This window comes from Seriola lalandi, unplaced genomic scaffold, assembly GCF_002814215.2.
Source record: "Seriola lalandi dorsalis isolate HSWRI2012SDOR001 ecotype SW California unplaced genomic scaffold, Sedor1 jcf7180002054864, whole genome shotgun sequence".
In the NCBI taxonomy this organism is placed as follows: Eukaryota; Metazoa; Chordata; class Actinopteri; order Carangiformes; family Carangidae; genus Seriola; species Seriola lalandi.
The window spans coordinates 765,441-788,735 of record NW_019525417.1 but is presented as its reverse complement, the minus strand read 5'-3'; the positions used below and the strand labels follow the sequence as shown (position 1 = coordinate 788,735).

General features: G+C 43.4%; 1 protein-coding gene across 2 annotated transcripts in view; it reads left to right on the top strand.

Moving 5' to 3' along the window:
• Positions 1-264: 264 nt before the first annotated feature.
• fgd5a (FYVE, RhoGEF and PH domain containing 5a) overlaps positions 265-23,295 on the top strand; it is a 33,713-nt gene continuing 10,682 nt past the window's right edge. The window contains exons 1-10 of one of the 2 annotated variants that reach the window (XM_023427921.2): positions 265-632; positions 2,579-5,339; positions 12,652-12,769; positions 13,796-13,854; positions 14,257-14,287; positions 17,008-17,159; positions 18,277-18,433; positions 22,622-22,712; positions 22,873-22,923; positions 23,110-23,168. In XM_023427921.2, the coding sequence (XP_023283689.1) occupies positions 623-632; positions 2,579-5,339; positions 12,652-12,769; positions 13,796-13,854; positions 14,257-14,287; positions 17,008-17,159; positions 18,277-18,433; positions 22,622-22,712; positions 22,873-22,923; positions 23,110-23,168 (3,489 nt within the window). In that variant the 5' untranslated portion in view covers positions 265-622. The remainder of the gene's footprint in view (positions 633-2,578; positions 5,340-12,651; positions 12,770-13,795; positions 13,855-14,256; positions 14,288-17,007; positions 17,160-18,276; positions 18,434-22,621; positions 22,713-22,872; positions 22,924-23,109; positions 23,169-23,295) is intronic. The other variant, XM_023427922.2, reaches the window with a different exon arrangement.

Below are 23,295 nucleotides of genomic sequence, written 5' to 3'. Positions count from 1 at the left end.
AGTAAAACACTGAAGAATGACTGAAGCATGGTTTATATTTGTAGTCCAAATGTCCCATACTGAGCGGGTTTGATCTAATTCAATTGTAGCCTAGCCCGCTGCCTGTAGAAGAGTCTGTGGCGCCGTTGCACATCTGTGGAGCAGTGCCCTGAAACAAAACACGACCAGATGTGAATAAAAATGACCCACTAATGCTTTATGTGCAAAACCGTCTTCAATAACTAAGATATAATGGTGTGCGCATTGCAAGGATGAAACGAATAGAGAGTGAGTTCGTTTCCCGCTCCGTGTCCGCGCCGCGCTGTGTAGTCCTGCCTCAGGAAGCGCCAAGCAGCACCTCCCGTTTCCACACAGGAGCGCACCAGTTTACTGTAGCATCAGCACTGGAGAAGCACGCCGGCTGAACGCTCAGCTGCTCACTCTGCCAGCACGGGCGTCCACAAGTACAATTCAGCTGGAGAAGAACCCAGACGAAGATGCTCCTCAACTCTTCCTCTGCGACTTGATTTTTCCCGCAATGTGTTTGTATTTGGATGAAGTTTCCACGTCATTTGGAGGGACGCCGTCGGTGCGGGGAAACATGAGGATAACGGTCGGATCCCGTGGATGATGATGTCCCACAATGAACGCAGGTTGTTTGTCTCTAATGTCTTTCATGTTTACGTCAAGAGTCCAGAAACCAAACTTTCACTGTGTTTTATAGTAAACAAAGTGGCACAAAGCGTGCATGTGTGCTCGTCTGCGTTTATATTAGAAGTTGAGGGGGGTGGTGGTGCTGATTTATGAAATTGGTTAATTATGCCTGAAAACATTTCATCTGTTTATTTCCATAATGTTTCAAATGCAAATTTATATCTAATGCAACTTGATGCAGCCTGTTGTAGTGGTGGAAATTAGTTTGTGATAAAATCAAATATCAACACAACTGTAGCTGTTATTTCCCCTAACAACAATTGAATGAATGGATTAATAAAATGTACACAATTTTGAACTGGTTTAAATCCACAGCTCTTGATTAGCATGAGTCTCGTAAAGTTGCTTTCAATGAAGGTCTCTACTGGAAAAATGTTCTGTTCTGGTATTGGGGTTAGACAGGATTATAATCTGTGACAGTAGACAGAGCCATTGTTCTATACAGTGCTGTATAGTGTCCAGTATATTAATTATTCTTCAAAAGTAAGGAGTTGAGAAATGGTTCTCTTATATGTGGTTTGTGTGTGATCAAACATTTTTTTTAAAAAGTCGTTCTACAAATTAAATCTTGTTTTATTCTACAACCTTGTCACTTCAGATTTTGAGCAGGTTTAGACATATCCTGTAGATTTGGCACAGCCAAGGTCCCAGTGTCTATCTCTTCCTCTGTTTCAGAAACATTTGTTTTAATTGAATTCTTGTTGCATAATTCATATCCTGTTGTTTGCAGTTGGGTGCTTTGTCAGACCGGGACCCTTGTTTTCTCTCCCAGTTTTATTGTTCTTTGACGCACTCAAAAGACCTTTCCCCCCAAAAAAAGTGTGTGTGTGTGTATCTACTATATATGCGTGTGTGTGTGTGTTGTGTGTGTGTGTGTGTGTGTGTGTGTGTGTGTGTGCGCGTCTGTGTGAGGCAGCATGTGTATGTTTTGTGAGAATCGAGGAAGAATGACGAGAAGGAAGTCCATTTGTGTTGTGAAAATGTGTACTCCTGGAGAGGTTCATGGAGGAGTGATGAGGGGCCATGCTGTTAATGTCCTTCCCCCCATGGACATCCGGTGTGGAGTCCTGTGTGCAGGCTCTGCTGGAGTAAGAACCTGGAATTCTTAAAAGCAAGAGCATGGTGACATTCAAAATATATGTACACCTGCCAGAAAAAAAATCACATTCAGACTACTGGTCTTGAAAGAGAGAGAGAGAGAGAGAGAGAGAGAGAGAGAGAGAGAGAGGCAGACACATTGGCAGAAAGAAAGAGAGAAACACTCAGAGATAGCCAGAGTGCATACAGGGTTTAATAGGATGTGCGTCAGGGCAGGTACTAAATAACAGGATAAGACAAGGGGTGTACACACTTTGTTAAGTACGGGTGTGTTTCATGACAAAACAAAAAAATTTCACAAGCAGTACTCTTTAATGACTTAACAATTTTTAACATTTACCTTAACATGAAGTCTAAATTGAAAAGCAAGATGCAGTGTCAAAAAACTGTAACCATCTCTTATGTTGCCATTTCAATGTGCACAAGGGCATTTGTAGAATGAGTATGAAATCATTGGATAAATTATTTCTCAAATAATTGTTTATCCAATCCTGCTGTAAGCCACCAACCTGCATGTGTCATTTCCCAGACAGGGAGATGTTATTGTTCCTCCTGTAAGTACCCTGTGGCTCTGTTGTTTTTCCTGCTGATAATGTCCCTGCAGCATTCTGCATGTCACTGACTACTGCACAGGTCTGGGCTTCCCCTTGGCTCTCCTTACAGAAACAGGGTCCGGCACATGTTTACCCTTAGGTATTAAGTAAACAGTAAAAAGTAGTGAAAAATTGAAAATGTTCTTTGTGTTGTTTTAACAGCTTTTTAATTATCTTTCACTTTCATTGTACAGATTTTCAAAATCCGCTGCAAGTCCCTCAGCCAAAGGTCCGCAGTCATCTGACCATAAAAGTACAGTCCAAGCTGATGTCCAGGCCGTGTCCCCGTGTCCGTGGTCCAAAACCTCCTGTTGCCCCCAAGCCAAGACCCCTGTATGAGTCTCACCCACAGGGGGAGCCCTGTCCCCAACAAAGCCTCAGTAACGGAGACCTGGCTCACTCTGATGGGGAGATTGAAGATCTCCATGAGATGGCTGAGGAGAATCAGGACCAAGAGGAGAAACAACATGAGGCTAATGACAATGGCACGGGAGACAATGACAAAGGGGACACAGTAGAGGAAGAAACTGAGGAAGAAACAGATAAAGAAGTAGACATATTAGATAATGAGGGCGACATAGACAGCATTGGCTCTGAGGACACACTCAAAGGAGATGATGGTTTTGCTGTTGACACTACTGAAGATGAAAACACTGACAATGACTTGAACCAGCCTGAAGGTTGCAGTCACACTGATGATGAGAATACATCAACACCTTCTGTTCTTCTGACTGAAACAGAGGATGAAGCAGGAGACGAGGAAGAAGAGGAGCAACAGAGTTCTAGTAAAAAGACTAAAATACCCTGTGATTCTACAGGAATCTCTGAGGATCAAACAGAGTCACTCAGTCAGGGTGAAAAGGAGAATGATGTTGGACTTAATGAAGCAGACAGTGACCAGGCTGAGGACTGTTTGCACTCTGACTCTCTCACAGACAAGACTGAGCTGGAAGCTGAAGGATTTGCATTTGGATTCAGCGTGCTTCCAACTGTAACTGAGGAGTATCCCTACGATGTGATTGGCCCAACTGATGAATCTAGTGATACATGTGAGTCATGTGACCCAGCTGAAACAGAGGTATGGCAACCGGAACGGGCCACTAAGGACCTCTCCGGCTGTTTTCGATTCACATCCAGCACTGAGGATGTGTTTGGGCCTTATTCAGTCATAGAAGCTGTTCCGGGAGATATGAGCGGCACCGCTGACCCCGAGTGGAGTCAGGATGACACTGATGACAAACCTTCCAATGAACTGCAAACACCAGGTGCTTCTAATCAGGAACCTTACTATGTGTCATCAGATGATGTGGACAAGCTCGAGGATAAGCAAGCCCTCTCGGACCAGGGTGAGACTGAGGAGGGCACCGAACAGTCAGATCAGCACAAAGACAAAGCAAAGGACAGCGAGTCAGCAGATGAGTATGCAGATATTGATGATTCACTCTGTCCTAAAGATGACTTCGAGCAGTTGGAGTGTGTCTCATCAGAGGATTATGTCGAGATAGGCGATGAGGATGAAGAGGAAGAAACGGAAAAGAGACATATAAAAGGAAAAAGTGCAAAAGAGAGAACGGCGAAACGAGAGCAGGCCTTCCACAGCCAGAGAAAAAGCTGTCAGCCTCGCCTCAGGCTGTGCAACATCACAGTGCCAACAGACCTAGACCTGGGCCGCACCCCGGAGCTCACCAACAGAGTGGTGTTCGCTCACACCACTGAGGCCTTTGAAGAAGACATCGAGGAACTAGACTGCCATATTGTGCCTTACTATGAGGACACAGACTCAGACAGCGAAGAGCATATTTACGAAGAGGCAGGGTTTGACTCGGAAGGGGAAAACTTTGTAACTCTGGATAGGAAGACTATTGTCACACGGTCACGCTCTTATTCTGGGAAAGTTCCAGGTTATGTCCCAGAAACTGTCCCAGAAGAGACAGGGACAGAGTACCAGACTCATGACTACTGTACAGTGGCCTTGGATAAGAACAGTGAACCACTCAGCCATTCACAGCAGCCTGGGGTCAACTGTTTGATCCCGTCTATGAAGTCTCGCCGCTTCTTATTGTACTCCCGGTCTGCAGAGAGTCCAGAATTGTCCTTGACCACTCCAACAGAGATCAGCCGATCTCTGAAGGATGAGATCAGGATGAAGAGGAAAGATGATAGCCTTTCCCTCCCATGTGTCATAACCTCTTCTGGAAGCTTCTCCCAGCGTAGCCATCAATCATCCAGTGGTGTTTCCACGCCAACCTCTCTAGTGGACATCCCACCGCCCTTTGAGCTGGCATACATCACTAAAAGACCAGTCACCAAGAGTTCCCCATCCCTTCTGATCCAGCACGAACCCAGTGACATTCCTAAGAAGAAGAAGTCCTCATTTAAACGCTTCCTGGCGCTTAAGTTCAAGAGGAAGACGGATTGCAAGGGTTTCAGTGATGGAAGCGTTCGCTCTTCGCGTTCTTCTTCCGAGTCCAGCCACCATGGCCCAGTAAGAGTCATAGAGCTTGATCGTAGGAGCACCGGCAGCTCTCCTCAGCCCCAGTCCCGTATTGTGAACCCCCAGCAGCGTCCTTCAGACTTGCCATCCACCTTTGTCCTCTACAATGACCACCAGAGGAGGAAAGGTGACCTCAAAGCTTACGGCAGGGGCGTCTCCAGAGTGGAGTCCTTTGAGGAGCGTCCTCGCCGCTCTGCCATGCCGCTGCCTTTGACCAAACCCCGCTCCATCTCCTTCCCCAGTGCAGACACCTCAGACTATGAAAACATCCCAGCCATGAGCTCAGACTATGAGAACATCCAGATCCCTGGCAGGCCCACCAGATCCCACACTGTGACTGAGTTTTTCGAAGATCCAAACCGCACAACAGTTGCCTGCAATGAGAATGATGGCTATGTGGATATGAACAGTTTCCCCGGGATTGACAGCAAACCCCAGACCTCGAAAGCAGACACTGAAAGGTATAGTAATCATTCATTTATGTTGAAATGGTTTTGTATCATTGCAAACAAACGTTAAAGGGTTGATTCAGCCAAGTTACAAAGGCACATTCAGTGTGTTGCCATACTAGTTGTATATAGCCATACTGACTGGTTTGGATCTGTTTAACCAGAGCTACCTGTGTCTGAAATATCTGCTTCCAACTCACAATGGGTGACTGAATATAAACATATACCCAGTGGTGGAGTTGAATGGCATTTTGTTTGTGTTGTTCAAAGCATTGAACATCACAGCATCTACTCTAAACTGCAGAGCTCATTTTGAATAGTTTTCACTAGAACTACTTTACACTGAAGAAATAGTCCCTGAGAACTGTGGACAGTGTTGTTGCGAAATTTTGCTAAATATCTTTTTTTTCCAATACTACGACCACCCCATATGTAATTCCATCCACCTACGTTGTATTGTACTGACCCTTTCTTGCAAAAATACAAAGTATTCACCCATGATTAATAATTAGACTTTCGTTAATTTCATTATTAATCAATTAATCAATTAGTTAGTGGTCAGATTCATATTTTGACAGTGGATCAATCATTGAAACCACTTTTTAAGTGAATGTACCAAATGTTCACTGGCACTGGCTCAGACTCAGATCAAATGCAAATATTTGCTGTTTTTTATTGCTTGAAGAATTTGACTTTTTCACAATTTTCTGACATTTTATAAACAATTAATCAATAAAATAATTGGCTGATTAATAAATAATTAGATAGTTGTCAGTTGCAGGATAAGAAGTATAAAAAGTGTTTCTGTTTATGATTACACAGTGTTTCAGAGGGTCTTCTCATACATGTCAGTGCTCAGTTCTGGAAACTAATCACAACCTGTAATTTCACCTTTTCTAGTCCACAGAATAGGTGAGACTTTTTACCACTGGAACTACATTTAAAGTATTCAGCTGAGCTGTTGGGCGTGGATCTGTATCTTCTATCTTTACCCCTGAACAGCTGACAGTGTATCACAGATGAGCAGGGGGCACCTCGCTGAGCAGAATTAGATCTCCCTCTTGTAGCTATGTGTTCAGTGAGAGATGAGCAGCCTGCTGTGTCAGGCACCACTGGCTGTGGGAAGATGGACAATGCATGTGGGAGAGCTTACCCCTGTTTTTCATTTGGTAGATTTAGAGGTCGCATCTGGTGCCACTGCTGAGGTGATGGAACAGGTATGGGCAACGGAGTATCTCACTAAGCGCAGGTTATTCACATTACAGAAAGTAATTATGGGCTGCAATTAAAGGTGAAAAAATGTGGGGGAGTTCTTTTAACACAAGGAAGCGGAGGAAGAGGAGGAGGGAAAAGGTGAGAGAGCAAGGGGAGGGGATGTGTTAATAGAAGGAGCAGAAGAGTAAGAAAACAAAGAGTGTGTCTATAAAGTACGGTAGAAGAGGGGGAGGGGGGAAACAGGAGAAAGGGAGCAAGAGCAGTTCTGGTGTAATTGCTCTCCTGTACCTGACACTTAGGGTTAAGTTTAGGAGGGCTTTTATTAAAGTGGCTTTCTCTCAAGTGCTTTTCTTTCATTGGACCCTTGAGGGGCTGCAGGATTTACTGCAGCGTGTGATAGAGTGAGGAATCACTGTGGTCAGACTGTACCAAATTACCCTGTCCTGTGCCACAGCGTCAGCGACTGTGGGCCACAGTCTTCCCCCTGTCTTAATAAAATAGTTGTGTTTGATGACCTGTGTGAAGTCAAAGAGATGGGCCATTACCAAGAGCTCGCTTAAAGGCTCAAGATAATCTTGGGACAGAATGCTTTTGTCTCAGTTTGTTTTTATTTCCTTCGGTGTCCTTTGTTAATAATGTTTCATTCTGCAGATTCTCTCTTTTATAACAATTTCACCCATATAGAAACAGGCTCAGTTTGCAGGTTATATAAATTATATAAGTTTTCAAACACTTAAAGCTCCTAGTTCCCTCTCCTCCAGACGTTCTGTGCAGTAGACGCTTTACCATGATGTCCCCTCTGTTTAGGTCCAGTGCACTTTAAAATGTATACTTTAAATCTCCGCATTTGAAACCCTTCCATTTCCGAGACAATGGTCCCTCAGTGAGGGCTCTTTTTCTCCCAGTGATGTTATCGATGTGGCTCATTGTGTGGTAGATGCTCTCACACAGCTCACAGTGATGCAAAGAAGCTATCTGTCCTGTCACCTCGCCTTCACCGCATTCCCCCCAGAGATGCTTCTGTTGCCAGGGCCGCTCTTTGGAGTGTCTGTGTGAGCCTGGTTTATGTTTATTTGAGTGTCAGTGCATATTTGGGTGTGGGTGTGTGCCCACAGTACAACTCATTTGTTGTCAGCGTAGGTGCTTGTCCCCGTCTTTGCGTGTACATCTTGCACCTCATTGCCACCGTCCCAGGCCGCCTAGCTGATGATGGCAGTGATTTATTGAGAATGCATTCAACAGTCGACGTGTTTGTAGACCCACAGAGGAACAGTGGATTTTTGTGGTGAGGAAAATGACTGAATGGCCCCAGAGCTCTGCACACAAAAGGACCATGCCTACAGTAGCAGACACGCATTTTAAAGAGAACTTACAAAGCTGCTGTGCCACAGGCTTGGATTGGTTCCACATGCGTGATTAATGTATAGCACCATTCAGACTCTACTTCAGCACAAGTATTCAGCCTAAGCAAAGATACATGTTCATTAGCAAGCTTCCATAGTGTAGAGTGGAAAAAGAAAAATCACACTAATGATTCATCCCAAGCCTAACCAAGGTGTTTGTTTGTAGGTGTGGGTGTGCATATACGTGCATGCATACTAAGTTACGACTCTCTGCTGCTTTATCAACGATGAAGCTCCTGCTAAGCATGCTGTCTCAGCACAACTGCCCTTGCCACGAGGCTGTGTAGCAACAAATGAGTGTTGAAAAAAGCATTTTAGCAAAGAAAGCCCACGATTTGTGTTTGTGCCCAACCTAGAGACCATTAAGTGTTCCTTATGTCAACTTGAAGCAGCTCCAGGTAGACTTACAACCTTAATGCAGATATGTTGTTTTCCCTATGCACATAGTAAACAGTTACTTTAGCGGTATGTTCACAAAGGAACTGCTAATGTGTGCAAAATTGTGCATCTCTAGCTTACCCTTTGGCATCATTTTCAATTCAAACTGTTCAACATGAACCGCTACAGAGTGATGACAAAGCCCTGCCACTGCCTTTAAAACAGCTACACCACCCACTGTTATGTTAGTGTGAGTAGTGATGAGGGAGCCATCTTAAGTACATTGTTGTACTGGGTGTTGGCTGTGTGGCGAGGTGGTGGACAGGGCGTGTCGTTGGCTTGCCAGGCCTGGTGCCAGGCGCTCTGAGGTCATTGCCAGGTCATCCCCGGGGAGGAAGTGTCCAGCCTAGGAGCTTCCCACTAGCCTGTTTACAGGAAATGCAGGACGAGGGCGGGGCTCTGGTGGGAGGCAGGGAGGTGGAGACAGGGGAGGATAGATAGGATGAAGGTGGGAGAAGGGGGTCAGAGCGGCGGGGTGGAGGTTTTCCCAGACTCTCCCTTGAACAACAAGATGAGGTGTGGTCCCTTCAGGAATGCCAGGTCTGCTCTTTTTGTCGCTCAAGTTTGTCAGGAATGTCTCCTCTCGCTTCACGTCTGACTCTGTTGGTGCGGTGGTGCACAGGATAGATCAACTGAAAACAGGAGAGCACAGGTTGTAAAACTGTAGCATAGGTGGCCCTGAATCACAGCTTGTCACATAATGGGGTTACCATTGTTATCCTAAGCCATCTCCTATCACATCACAGGTCAGGCAGCAACAGCAGTCAGAGCACCAGCATCTTCACAAATCACCTCATCACACTCTGTCACAACAGCAGCAGCAGCACGACAGCCATCGGCTACATGTAATCACCTTCATTAAAAGCAGCAGACAATTTAAAACTGCTCCCATTGTCTTAATCCCCCCTCCCCTCCCTCATTAGTATCTACATATAGTTACCCAGCCGCTGAACATATTCATCTGCTCCTATTTGCCATAATAGTGCCATTACAATTGTAAAAAGGCCTGTCTGATTGCTCCTTATATTTTAATAGTCAATGTTTAGCTCAATTGAATTACATATTACAAGCATCATCAAATCCACAGGAGATTGGTGGTGTATAGGTCTTTTCACAGAGAGTCATTGTGTCCTCCGCTTAATTTGACACGGTAGATTTAACTCCACCATGTTATAAAAGACATTGCATTCAGCTGGTATAACGGCATTGCCACAATGGTTTTGTGAAAGGGTTTCACGTATTCGCATATCATAAAAACACTTACTCTCAGGTTTAATATGGTAATGTATATAAGGTGAATGAAGCTATATAACAATCAGTGTATATGGGATATGACCGTGAGCTATATTAGTAAAGAAATTATTCAAAACAATCAACAGAATCAGCTTTAAAAATGTATATGAGATGTAATTTAAAAAAGAAATGATTCCAGTTTAACCATTTAAAGCAATTGCTTTTTTAGTATGAAGTTAATTTATTAATTTCTGGGAGGTGTTATTATTAATTTGACACAACTCTCCATTACAGCAGAAAACGTATGTTTTAAACGTAGTGCTGTTGATGGTTGAAGGTGAAGGTGAGGCTCCTTGGCTCAGAGTTTCTCTTGGACAGAAAGAATACTCCTCATTCAGAAAATAAATCAGAGCCTACAGTTTATTAATCGTTTTCACACTTGTCTCAATACCATGGCTGCTTTTTTAAAACACTGTGTGACAGTGTGCTTTTGAAACACACACTCAGCACACCAGTTAACCTTTGGTGCAAAATGCACTTCAACCACCAAAAGTGACTCATGCTGCTATAACTGTAACATATTCTCTCTCTCCCACTTTGACACTCAGTGTACAATGAACTAAAAAACACAAACATTTACTGCACAATACAGATATTATCTTTTTCCCTCTCCTCTTTTTTTGCACCCACAAATATTGTAAGCCAAGCAGCTGAAGAAACTTTTCATCTGTTGGTTTGCCTCTCGCAAGAGATGTGATGACTGAGTGTGATAAATGTACAGTAAACGGTAAATGAATTAATGTTTCAATTTATCAGAAACCAAGAATAACCAGTGTTTACTGTGTAATGTCAAGCAATATATGACAAAGAAAAAAAATTACAAAAGTAACAGTATTCTTCAGTGGGCTTCACTGTATTCTCCCATTTGTTCTCACAGTGCAACAAGAATATATTATAATCAGTACCAATACCAAATAGCAATCCTTTCACTATATACAGTCATTTGCACATATATTGTCTGTCTATCAGTATCAGAGGTCTAGATTTTCATCAACATCACACCGAATGCTATTTCCTGACATACACTGAGGAAAAATCTCTTCAGTGACAGCTGCACCTATATTTTCCCTATACACATTTCAATGCACGTACGATCACTTTCGTATAGATGGCAATAAGGCTGCAAACATAAAAACTGAATAAACTTCCTGCTAAAATCTGAATACTCAAGCATATAGTTACATTTGTCTTTCAAACTGCAGCATGTTTCGATTCGCAGTTATCTGAACTTGGTATTTTACTGTTCTGAACACAGTATCTAAATGTCTTCAACATTAGCTGTATAGTTGTATAGATTCTTGCAGGTGGTGAGCACTGACTGAGAGAGGTGTTATGAATTATGGAAGGAAGAAGTGGTGATTGAACGCCTACTGTATCCAAGCAATGTAAAAGTATTCACAGTTTAGTTCCCACAGTCTACCGATACGGAGAATGTGTGAAGTGTTTTGAAAAAGTCGACATGAGACAAGTGTGAAAACGAATGTAAAAAAAACAAAAACTGTGAGAATGAGTTCAAAGAAGAAACAACCCTCCAGCTTTCTTTACTTCCCAACATCACCGAGGGGAGCCCACAGCAGGTTGACCTGTCTTCTCTGAGGTCAACCGTGAGTAATGAGCTGTAGGCGCTTCCTGCAGCCCACCCAATGGGGCTGACAGTACAGGTATGTCTGAATGGAGATGAAGTCCAGACTCTAACTCTGTTGACCTTTGGTCTTCTAATAGCTGTCAACTGTCTGCACACACAGGGGGCTATTTACTGTAAGACATCAGGACAAACATTCATAATTAGGTGGATGTGTGTGTGTGTGTGTGTGTGTGTGTGTGTGTGTGTGTGTGTGTGTGTGTGTGTGTGTGTGTGTAAATGAATGTTTGTCTCTGTAAGTTTGCATTTGTTTTATCTTATTTTGGTTTGCATTATTTGCATTTATCCCATTGTCTTCTTTGCAGATTTTAAAACCGAATCTTCAAAACAGAAAGTGACAGGAATAGGGTTGCAACTTATACGTGTCATTATCAATTAATCTGCCAATTACTTTATTGATTAGTTGAATTGTTGTTTAGACTGTAAAATGCTAGGAAAAAAAGGAAAACATCCTAAAGTTCAATGCAAGATTTGGCCAAACCCCAAGGAAATTTAGTTTACTTTCTCATAAGATAAAGAAAAACAGCAAATCCTCACAACTGAAGAGCTGGAACCAGCATATGCTGGGCCAATCCCTGCTCGAAATAGGAACATCGTTGTTTGGTGTATTCTTTGTATTCCTGTTGATAATCAGTCAAACATCAATGAAATGAGACATTATTTCACAGCATATATAACATATGTACACAATGAAGTCTTTCCATTTGTTGTGACAACAGTCTCAGTGTTGTCCTACAGCAGCCTTATGTCTGCTTTTACAATACTTGGTGTCATCCAGTCATCGCCCTGGCTGTGTTGAACGCAGTCAAACATATTGAAGGGGTCTTAATGGGCCAGAGGATTAATAATTACTGCAGGTAACATTTAAAGGGATTACATGTGAAATGACCTACAGCGTGGCCCCCACAGGTACAGCAGAGCACAAAAGGATTAGGAGTGTCCGTACACAACTGTGTCATCTGTGAGAGGAACGACTCATGAAAGGGATTACATTGTGCCACTGGAGGACTCCATGTGAGGACTGGAAATGTTCAGTGACACACACAGGAAAAGGGAAAACATATATTTACAGGGGACTTGGAATATTGCTCAGTGTTTTGAGAATATGCTGCTGCAAAGATAGTATAGGCTGCAATCACTGGCTTTTAACTGTGAATGTGCTATCTGTGCTGCCTTACATTCCCAGTTGAAGATATTCCGTGTCTTTTTTTTTTTTTATGGTTAAACCAACACTGTAGTGTATGTGTATGTACGTTGGTAATCTATTAAGTATTCATATTCCAGTACCAGTGCTGTTTTGCTGTACTCATTCAGTCTTTTCTCACCTTGGCAGTGCCTACACCGAGCCTTTCCCCATGAACCCCGTCTCTGCTGGGCTGTCAGGGGACGAGGACCACGGCCGCACCTCAGAGGAAGAGGAGGGGGTGGCAGAGCAAAGTTATGACCAACAGGTGAGATATGGGATATGGAGACAAGTAATTAGTTAAAAGTAGTTCTCTGAGCTATAAACTGATCCAGCAAATTAACATGATGAGCAAAAAAACACCACAAGGCTCCTCTTAAATGTTTTATTGTATTGAAGGGCCTCGGGTTGGGATTTTAAGACCTGACAAACATGAACAAAAATGACATGACGCCATAAAATAAAACGCTTGTACTGTGGGACACATACAGGTCCAGAATGATCCATTGGACGCCGATATACACATGAACTTTTCCTTCTGATTCACTGTTGTGCTAGTTGTAATGTGTCACCTCAACACTTCTGAATAAAACGCAGCCATTTTGCAGTAGCTCAGATGTGGACCCCACCCGTCCTGGTGCCGCCACAATAATATCAGGCCCCTGCTCCCATCATGTGACACGCGTTTCCTTGTTTAATTTTTCTTCAAAGAAAAAAACAATAAATTGAAGAAAGCGCAGAGAGGAAGAGGACCAGAGAGACTTGAGCTGGCCTCAGGAACAGTTTCATTTAATGGAAGTGTGTTTTGGTTTTATTTCAAGGAAATGAGGATCAGTGTGCCTTTCATGGGGTATTTGTGAAATGCCCCACATAAGAAAAAATAACACTGACAAAGCACAGGAGCCTTGCCGGTAAACCCCCTAAATGGCTTCAATGTTATGTTTTGGCTCGGATGTTTTGAGACCCTGTGATTAGCCTCTAAATCAATGGGCAGCGATGTTGTCACCACACACACAGCATCTCATACATAATGTATCTGAATTTAAAAGTCCCGTATTTGAGAGAGGCTTCATGTCTATGCTGACCTGTAATGAAATAATCTGTCTTATTTTGACAGCAGAAATCCACAAAAAAAAAAAAAAAAAAAGTGAATTTGCTTTTTGGCCAGTGTCCTTGGCTGCTGGCTGCTGGGTAGCTGTTCCTATTAATGTCTGAGAGGAGTAAGTGCCCACAGAGAGCCTTAGCATTAGCTGTGTTCATTCATCTCCCGCTGTTCTCCCTCTTTGTCACGCAGATTGATGGCCGATCCCGAGCGTTCTACGTCGCCAAAGAGCTCGTCGACTCGGAGAGACTGTGAGCATCTGCACTGGGGGAGTTCCCCCCATTTGCACTGTTGTCCTTGCACGTCATCACACACAATCACGCTGCATCCAGATCTGATGTTTTGCACTTTTGCGGCCATATTTCTGCTCTCCTGTTCCTCCCGGCTGTATCTCTACTGCTCCTAAGCTAATTCATCGAACTACCTGCAGAGTGACTGACAGCCAATTACACAAGTGTCTGTTGTAACTTATTAAATACACCAACCTTGTCCTTGCCCCTGCTACACACTTAGCCATTCTTCTGATGTAGTTTTCCTCATCATGCATAATTAAAATAATTTAATGAGTCTTGTAAGATTAATGTAGTTGTGTAGAAGATTGTTCCTTTTAGCAGTTTCACTAAATCAAACGTTTCTTTCTCCTTGTTTTGCAGACACGTCAGCGCCATCAAGTACCTTGAAGAGGTAAGAAAACCTTTTCTGCCACACCGTGTCACATTAGCTCTAAATGTCTCCCGCCTCAATGCCTATTAAAGCTTCTTGAAAAACCCACTGATAACATCGTATCCTGTGTGTCTGCTCCCCAGTCTCTGTCTCCTTCTTCTCCTCCTCGCCCCTGTTGTAAGGCTCTGCGCAGGTTTATCAATGTTGTTGCAGCGAGGTCTACTTCCTGGTCTTGACAAAGTTGACATGTACTCTGGTGTGGTCAGTTGTAAGATGACGCAGCGTCCGTGCACCAGGCCCTCTCACTGATGCTTTCCTTGTTTCCTTGCTCGAGTGATACTGTATGTGTAGATACACGAGCAACTCGTCTGGCAATCTGCTACCTAAAGGTCATGAAAAGGCTGCTGGGGCCTTTTATATTGTTTATATTGGATGCATGATATGAGCTCCTTATGAGGAGGCTGGCCATAAAAGGGGAGAATTTCCCTCTCAATAGAGTAACGAATATAGTTCAGTCTTCAGTCAGGACAGAGGATTTAAAGGTGAGCTGTGGTAAGCCTCTGGAGGTCAGTTATGCATCACAGCCAACTGTCGTCATCTATTTCCATCATTTCTCACTCTCTGCTTGTCATAACAAGACCTCATCCCTGTGGAGTTAGGAACAAACAAGGACACTGAAACTGTTGAAACAACAATTTTACTTCGATCAGAAAGGAAAGTCTTGAAGGAGGAACGAGGTGGACGTCACCTTTTTAAAGAATAGTGTGTGAGAGTTGCTATTATGGCGATGGTTGCCAGTACAAATCTGACAGGTAGAGCCATTGAACCGAGAGAAGCCCATCAGTCAGCCTGTACCTTATAACCTTGAATAAGTTCATAACCTGAATTTCTTATGGGTGCCTTCTCGCTGTGATTTATGAAAGCGCGCTCTGAGTGCAAAAGCAGCTGCTTTGTGTAATGTGCAATTTGAGGCCATTAAACAGCAACTAATGCAAATATTATGCAACGGACTCCTCTAATAATAATAAATCTCCAATCTCATCGTGATGCTCAATTATACTAATTAGTATAGACAGAAACATATGCTGCAACTTGATGTGGGCATCAGTGCTTCAGAAGTGACAGTGTTTTGTAGCTTGAACTGTTTTTCAGTAGAATGTCTTGTTTTCACAAACGTCTCACTTTAACCATCACTGAGTATCCTCGACTTGTGCTCCTCTTCAGTGTAACCATACCACCTGAGTGAATCTCTTTGCCACCTCTCAGAGGTGACATTGAAGGCTTTTTCATCATACTGTTGCATAATGCATAGGTACAGTGTAAGACTCTTCTGATCTGTGGAGGTATTAGTTTCTGTTTGATGCAGACTGATGTCATAATTAGCATGAAACTGAGTAATTCAGCTGGGAAACACTCCAGCGGCACAACATGCACAAACACACAGTTTGGGGGGAAAAAAACAGGAGCAGTGTTAAGTGAGAGGCACACATGAGCTATTGTTCCATTGTTTGATAAGGAATAACAAGAATACAAAGAATTTCCAGACCCTGTCTCCACATAGGAAGGGAGGCCGTGCTCCTCTTCTAAAGGACTTTCCCTGTAACAGCTTCAACATGTGAGGCTCAGACTTTTTTTTTTTTTTTTCTTGTTTGTAACCTGTGACCTCTGAACAGATTCTCTGTGCTGAGTTATAACCGAGCTGTTCAGCCAACTGCTTAACGCTGCTTCTTGACCCGCCTTACGTGAGGAAAATAGGGATAAGGTGCAGAGTGGACCAGTGAAATGGAGAGTAAAACCCTTCTCATTCATGGGTCTGAGTGTGTGTGTGTGTGTGGGTTTTTATGTAAGCTGGGAGACAGAGTCAACCAGAGTCGTTAAAGTAGCTGTTCTTCTCCTCCAGCAGACGTGATGAATGTTAACTCATACTCGATCAATTGTGCATGATGTACGTCATGTTCTGAAGAGCCTGGTGTCACCACATTATTTGACGTCCAGCTGGGACGTCTCTATTTGTTTTATGTCTGTGCTTTACTCAGAACAGGAAGAGACGGGCTCCAGACACTTATCCCTCACAGAGTCATCAAGGCTTTATATATGATGCTAGTTCCTTTGCCCACAGAGAGAACTGAGATTTTTTTAAGCATGTCGACAGCTCCTCGCATTTATTTTTTTGTCTTCATTTGCTGAGTAGATAAATAACCTCTCCTGTGGTTTTCCACACCCGTGCGCCATAACTCCTCATATTAGTCTTAGTCACTGACACTGCTGCTATTAAGGCCGGTTGCACATGTTTTATGTCTGCTGAATGGACTTCAATGGACTTATATTCACTGTATATTAGTGAATATCAGGTCCTTGTCTTCAAAGAGATGAAAAGTGGGGGGGGGGTTAGTGAGCACCAAGGTCATTATGCAATAACACCTGGTGTGAAGCTCTAGTGCAAGCAGTGCCGCCTTTCCTGAATGCCTGGACAGAGCCCAAAGTACTGAGGTGATATGAAGGGAGGGTGGCAGGAAGGATGTTTAGGAGGATCTGACCTTCCTTCCTTCCTTCCATTTTTTCCCCCCTGTTCATTCCTCATTCCTCTATGCCTTTAATTCCTCCTGTTCTCCCTCCCTTCCTCCGTCCTTCCATCCTCACAACCATTTCCTCCATTCCTCTCTCTTTTTCTTCTGCCCCCACAACTTTATCTTCTAAAAAAAATCTGTCCTCATAAATCCTGTTTTCCGACTCTTGTGCAGGACTTCAGGTCAGCGGTGGCTGACGCGGTGGGTGAGAATGGGGAGCCGGTGCTGGAGGACCAAAGGCTGGGAGAGATACTGGGCGTGCTCCCCCAGGTCTACACCCTCCACAGCAGCATCCTCACCGAGCTGGAGGAGCGCATAAGTCAGTGGTAAGAAACACCACATGCAATACTGATTATGGTGCCCTGGCCTATTCTGCTCTATTCTTCTCATATAATTAATATAGAGGTGTATTTTCACTCATGAAATATTAATTTGCCACTGTGGTCACAATAATTACTCCACACTGTCCAAAATCTATCTGCTTTGAAATGCACAGCAGGATAGTTTAATCATTTTAAAGGGCCTTCTTCATCCAAAGGCATTGCATGGCAGCAAGCGCAACCACAGCTTAGATCGTAAGATCGTAGCAGATTGTGCAAAAAACAAACTAATGGAGGTTTTAATCAGCACTCTGCTCTCTCCCTAAAAACAATCCACTCTAGAACATAGGTAATGTATTTTTCTCATTTTTTAAATTGGTCTCAATATTTTAAAGGAATAGTTCAACGTTTTTTTTCAACACCTTTTCATTTTCAGCAGATGAATACCACTCTCTTTAGGAAATATAAACTGGTTATTTTGTTTTAGCATAAAGACTGGGAACAGGAAAACAACTATCCTGGCTCTGACCAAACGTAATAAAATTCTGCCTGCCAGCTTGTTAAGACATTATATCTTATTTGCTTAATCCACACAAAACAAAAGAATAAAAATAAGGAGTTGTGGTTTTACATAGGGTTATGTGCCAAACTATTTTTTAGCCAGTACAGTGAGTACCGTGTCACAGCTGGGTGCTTTGCAACCTCACATTGATGATACAGTCTGTGTTATTTAGTGAGCTTTAGGGAGACTTTGTTGCTTTTGAACAGAGCCAGGCTAGCAGTTTACAAGCTGTTGTGACCCTCAACAATAGCTTCTTACTAGACTCAACATTTTGTATCAGTGTTCCACAATCGTAATGGGATAAATGATAATCCCGTAGAGTCCATAATGCAGTGCAGCCACAATGAATAAACAGCTTTCTAACAATTCAAATGGCTTATAGCTAAAAGCGAAATGTCCCCATCTGTTTGTTGAAGGTTGTCAAACATTATTCTAGGTAAATTTATAACTATACACAGGCAAGACAGGTCGGGGAAAAAGTGGCTACAACTAAAAAGTATTTTTCCTTTTAAATCACAAATATTAACTGTACTTCATCTTTTGATTTTCTTCCCTGTGAAGGGAGGAGAGCCAAAGGGTGGTAGATGTGATTCTGTCTCGTCGAGAGGACTTCGGTGTGTTTGACACCTACATCTCAGAGTATGATCGCAGCATGTCCTTACTGGAGGAGAGCTGCAGGAATAACCCAACCTTCGCCAGCATCGTCAAGAAATTTGAGGTAAAATGTTGGAAAGGTCTAGGACCTGTTGAATTGAGTCATTGTTGCTGGGTCTTCTTGCTAACAGACTTATATCGCTGTTTTCATTTGTTTACTTATTGTGTCAACTACAGTAAGTGCTGGTTTGGAGCTCTGCTTGTGAGGCCTTGTGATTGTTTTCACAGAGCAGAGATCGAACCTGGGATTTCCTCTTATACTCTCAACTTATTTTTTTTGTCACCCAGCTTCCATGGGGAGATAATGACCTTTCTAAACCCTCTCTATCCCGCTCCTCTCCATGGGACTGACGTTTCCACTGTCATGCTCGCATATTTTATATCCACTCAACACCAAATTCTTTGTCAAGCATGAATCTCTTCATCCTTGATACTCCCCGGAGAGCAGGGAAGTGGGATTTGGGCAAAAGGATCAAAATTCAGCTTTGACAAGGCTTTGTCTAATATCATCACAGTGGTCCATGAAATGTGTTCCTGGGTTACCTAATCAACACTTCATCTGTGTGTTTGAATAGGAATGTGTACAGTCTGTCTGTGGGTAACAATACAACTGTCTGTTTTTAACTGAAAGACAGGATATTAAGAGAGCCTATAGATAAGACCACCGAGTTTCAGCAATAGATTTCTCATTTCCATGCAGCTCTGTGTCAATTGATTCACCACTTACAGGGTTAAAACTGCTGTGTAACGGCTCACAGGTTACCCTGAAAACAAATGAAAATTATTTACTTACCAGTCACAGCTGCTAACTAACTAATTGGCTGGTATTGCTTTCACTTAATGAGTCGTGGTAGTTAATTCAAATTCATGCAAATTCTGTGGATTCATTTTTATGCTACAGATCATTTAAAAGCACAGCCCAGACTGCTGTGCTGTTTATGTTAAAGTTTGGGTTTCACAAAGTTGCATATTGAGCTCAGCACCTTTCTACCCAAATTTACGCTTTACCAGTTCCGTGCTGTGCTGTGATTCGCTGTGAGTGGCTGACACAATGGTTCCAGGCGTTTCTGGTTTGATAAGAAAAGTGAACGGACAAGGCACCAACTGTCTCCGCTCATGAATATTCAGCAGCAGCTGCTGGTCCTTCCCAGAAAGACTTTGGTTCTGCCAGACTTCAGTGGAACTAATGTAAATAGAAGGGATTGGAGGTGAGAGATGAAGATGAAGAAACCGCCGTCACGTCCAGTAAACACTGACCTTTAGTATCTTATAGCACGTTTTCACACTTGGCCTACGTCAGTCAGTAATTTAGTCCTTGATAACCTTGATCAAAGTCAATAATGGTCCTCTTTTTTTTTTCCACATGACTTTGACATCACGAGTTCCTTTTCTCACTTCATAAACCACCAATTGCTGTCTGCAGGAGTCATGAATGGGTTGATTTGCAACAAAAGATAAAAGCGTGAAATGATATCATGTTATCCAAGTACCTAAGTCAGTGGGTAAGAATTGGGTTTTGTATCCATGTGAAGCCTGTGATTCATCTTACACCTCTAAAATTAACACCCAGAGGCATATTCAACAACCTTTCCTCAGTCCACTGGCAGATTCACCACACCTGTCACTGCATATACACACTGCATATACACACTGCATATTGTATTTACGTTTCCCATACTGCACATAAGCCTGTAACCTGGGATCTGTCCTCCCCTCCCTTCCACACCAGGGCACCGTGTGTGTGTGTGTGTGTGTGTGTGTGTGTGTGTGTGTGTGTGTGTGTGTGTGTGTGTGAATGTGTGTGATTGATGCTGTGCTGTATCAGATCACTGCCTGGGGAGTTGCATGGTGTGTGTGACCCCGCTGTAATGAGGGAGAAGGAGGGCCGAGAGAGAGCAAAGACGATTGTAAGGGGTCACAGGACTCAGTATAGATACTGCTGAGAGGGACAACAGCCATGTGTCTGTTGGCTGTGTGGCATTTCTTCAGTCATTATACTTCATAAGAACGTTTGTGTCTCTGTTTTAAGACCCTCACTGCCCTCAACACCTCTCTCTCTCTATCCCCTCCACCCTCCTGCTCCACCACCATCATTGCTACAAGCCAAAGTCCAGCAGTATAAGTGGTAGTAATTTCATTGTGGATGTGGTGATGACAGTGATGAAGTAGCCACAGACCCTGATCAGATCAGAGCTAGACCCTTACGGGATTAAAGGCTCCTCTCCACAGCACAGTTGCTTGTTTACAGCTCCGTCTATGAACATTGGCCAACACAGCGTGATGTGTGTGTGTGTGTGTGTGTGTGTGGGGTTGTACATGTCCTCTATGTGTGAGCGTGTTTGCGCCTCAGTGTATTTGTGTCCGATTGTTTTTCAGAGGCATGTCCATACACAAATTGTGTGGATCTTGAGAATCCGCTTTTATGAAATCTCTTTTCAAAGCTCCTCAGTTTGGATTTATATTCATGTCATGGCCTGATTTTTTGTATAGGCTGTGTGTTTTCTCTCATGCAAGAAGCCCAGGAGGAGAAGAGGAGGCTGTGCAGCAGGTGGACAGAGGGCGATAGAGGGAGAGAGCGATGGAGTGAATTCCTTGTAAAGGCAGCTGGGCAATGAGGCAGACAGAAGCTAATTAGAGAAGCAGCCTCCTTTACAACTCCCCAATTAGATCAGTTGTGTGTGTGTGCAGGCAGCAAATCAGCTGGGTCTGAAAGGTGTGTTTGTCCGTGCTTGTGCGTGTGTGTGTGTGTGTGTATGTATTTATCTCCCAAGACGAGGCATCACACGCTCCCTCTCCTCTCCTCCTCCATTTGGCTAGCTCACCCAAACAAACCACACGCTAATTACCATCTCTGGAAAGCCACTTCCTCTGAACAAGTGTCAATTGGAAGACAATTTACAAGCAACACTTGAGGAGAGAGGATGTTCTGAAGCCAGATGGGTTTAATAATGAAGAGCCTGTTATTATTGTACTCAATGCATCATGCAGTGATCAGGAGAAAGGAGGAATGGGAGGGAGGGAGGAAAGAGGGGAGACAAGAGAAGTGAGAGGAGAAAAGGATGATGAGACACAAAAAGAAAGAGAAATAGAGACAAATACTAGTGAAGGCCTGCTCATTAAAAGATGCATCAGCTCTCTGTTTTACTCATGACTCCTGCGCTCCAGACTGTGATAATGAAGACAAAGAGTGGTGTGTAATAACTTGCATCCCGTCTCTCCTCTTTACAGGCCCAATCAGTGTTATCTTATCAGCAGCTCAAGGTCTGTGTGTGTGTGTGTGTGTGTCTGTGTGTGTGTGCATGTGTGTGGTGGTGTGTATCAATAGCATATTGTATGCGTGTGTGGATGTGTCTGAGATGAGGTGAGTGTGCGTCTGCATGGGTTCCTGTTTGTGTGTGTTCAGTGTAAATAAGATGAAGATGCTGTTTCCCGCAGGGTGTTATCTGTGCCTCTCTAATGAAGGGTAGGACTTCATTGGATTAGAAAAAGACTCTGTGTGTGTGTGTGTGTGTGTGTGTGTGTGTGTGTGTGTGTGTGTGTGTGTGTGTGTGTGTGCGTGTGTGCGCCCAGTCCCCCGTTGCTCCTCTACCGCTCAGGGCATAAATACCTGTCAGAGACAATTAGGTCCTGATTGATTTTCCAAAGCTCTCTTTGATTGTGCCAATTTCTGTCCCCTTTCACCTGCAAATGACTGCTCCGAGAAGAAGAATGGAAGTTGCTCTGGGTTTTTTGCGTGGTGGGAAGATGTGTGAAGGTCAGCCTGCCCGACAGTGCTCCCTTGGTCACTTGTGACCTTGACTCGCGGCATTGAATTAGAGAGGTTACCTTTGTTTAGAAGACATAAAGCCATGGTTTAGTGGGTGCAGCTCAGGGACACAGGGGTTTATTGTTGGGGATTTAATTTTGCTACAGTTTTATTCAGCAGAAATATTCATGGCGTACACAGTTAAACAACTCAGTTACTGAATACAAATAAAAGCATTTACATATAAAATCCCTGGATCTAATGTGTGAGTGTTCGGGATCGTGATATTAAAAAAATCTACCCAGGTTTATTATATCAAATGTGACAAGTTCAGGCTTATTCTTTGTGTGAACGTGACAAATTCAAAGCATCTTTAATCTCATGCAAACATTTTTGAGACCCGTGTAAAGTTGCAATATTATAAGTATATTTACCCCTCTACAATTCTAAGTATTGCTGTGGTGTGTGTGTGTGTGTGCGTGTGTGCGTGTATGTGTGTGTGCACAGACACGGGGCCCAGAAGAAGCTGAAGTCCCACTGAAACACCAGCTGCTACAGGTCATAGTGAGAGTACTTCAATATCGAATGCTACTCACAGGTAAGAGGCAAACATATGCGCGCACACTCATAAAAGCATGGATTCACCTCATGCACTGAATGAGGCCACCATTTGTCTTAGTAGGCAACAAATTGTATTGAAATAATCAGTTTGAGTACTGTGTTTTCATGCCGGGACTATTTTTCTCTGTTTTCTTCAGATTACCTGAACAACCTCTCTCCTGACTCCAAAGAATACGAGGACACACAAGGTAAACCTCATAACCTCAAGCATAATAGCAATGTTTTTTCAGTAGTTAAAGACACACACACATGCACGCTGCAGCTGCCCGACATGTATCAGGGCCTAGTTGTTGAGTCGCAGCAACTGACTGTCTTTATTCAAGTCAGTTGCACATAAATCTCTCTCTTTCTTTCTTTCTGTGTTTGTGTTGCAGCTGCCTTGGTGATCGTGTCCGAGGTGGCAGACCAGGCCAATGACAATCTGAAGCAGGGGGTGAGTTTTGTCTGGATACGCCCCACGTGTTTGCATTCAGCCCGTTAAGCTCCTGTCGAGTTTGACATATTCACGGTCCGGCTCTGCTGTTTTTGAGATGCGTCTTTATGAACTGCCTGGCAATGAA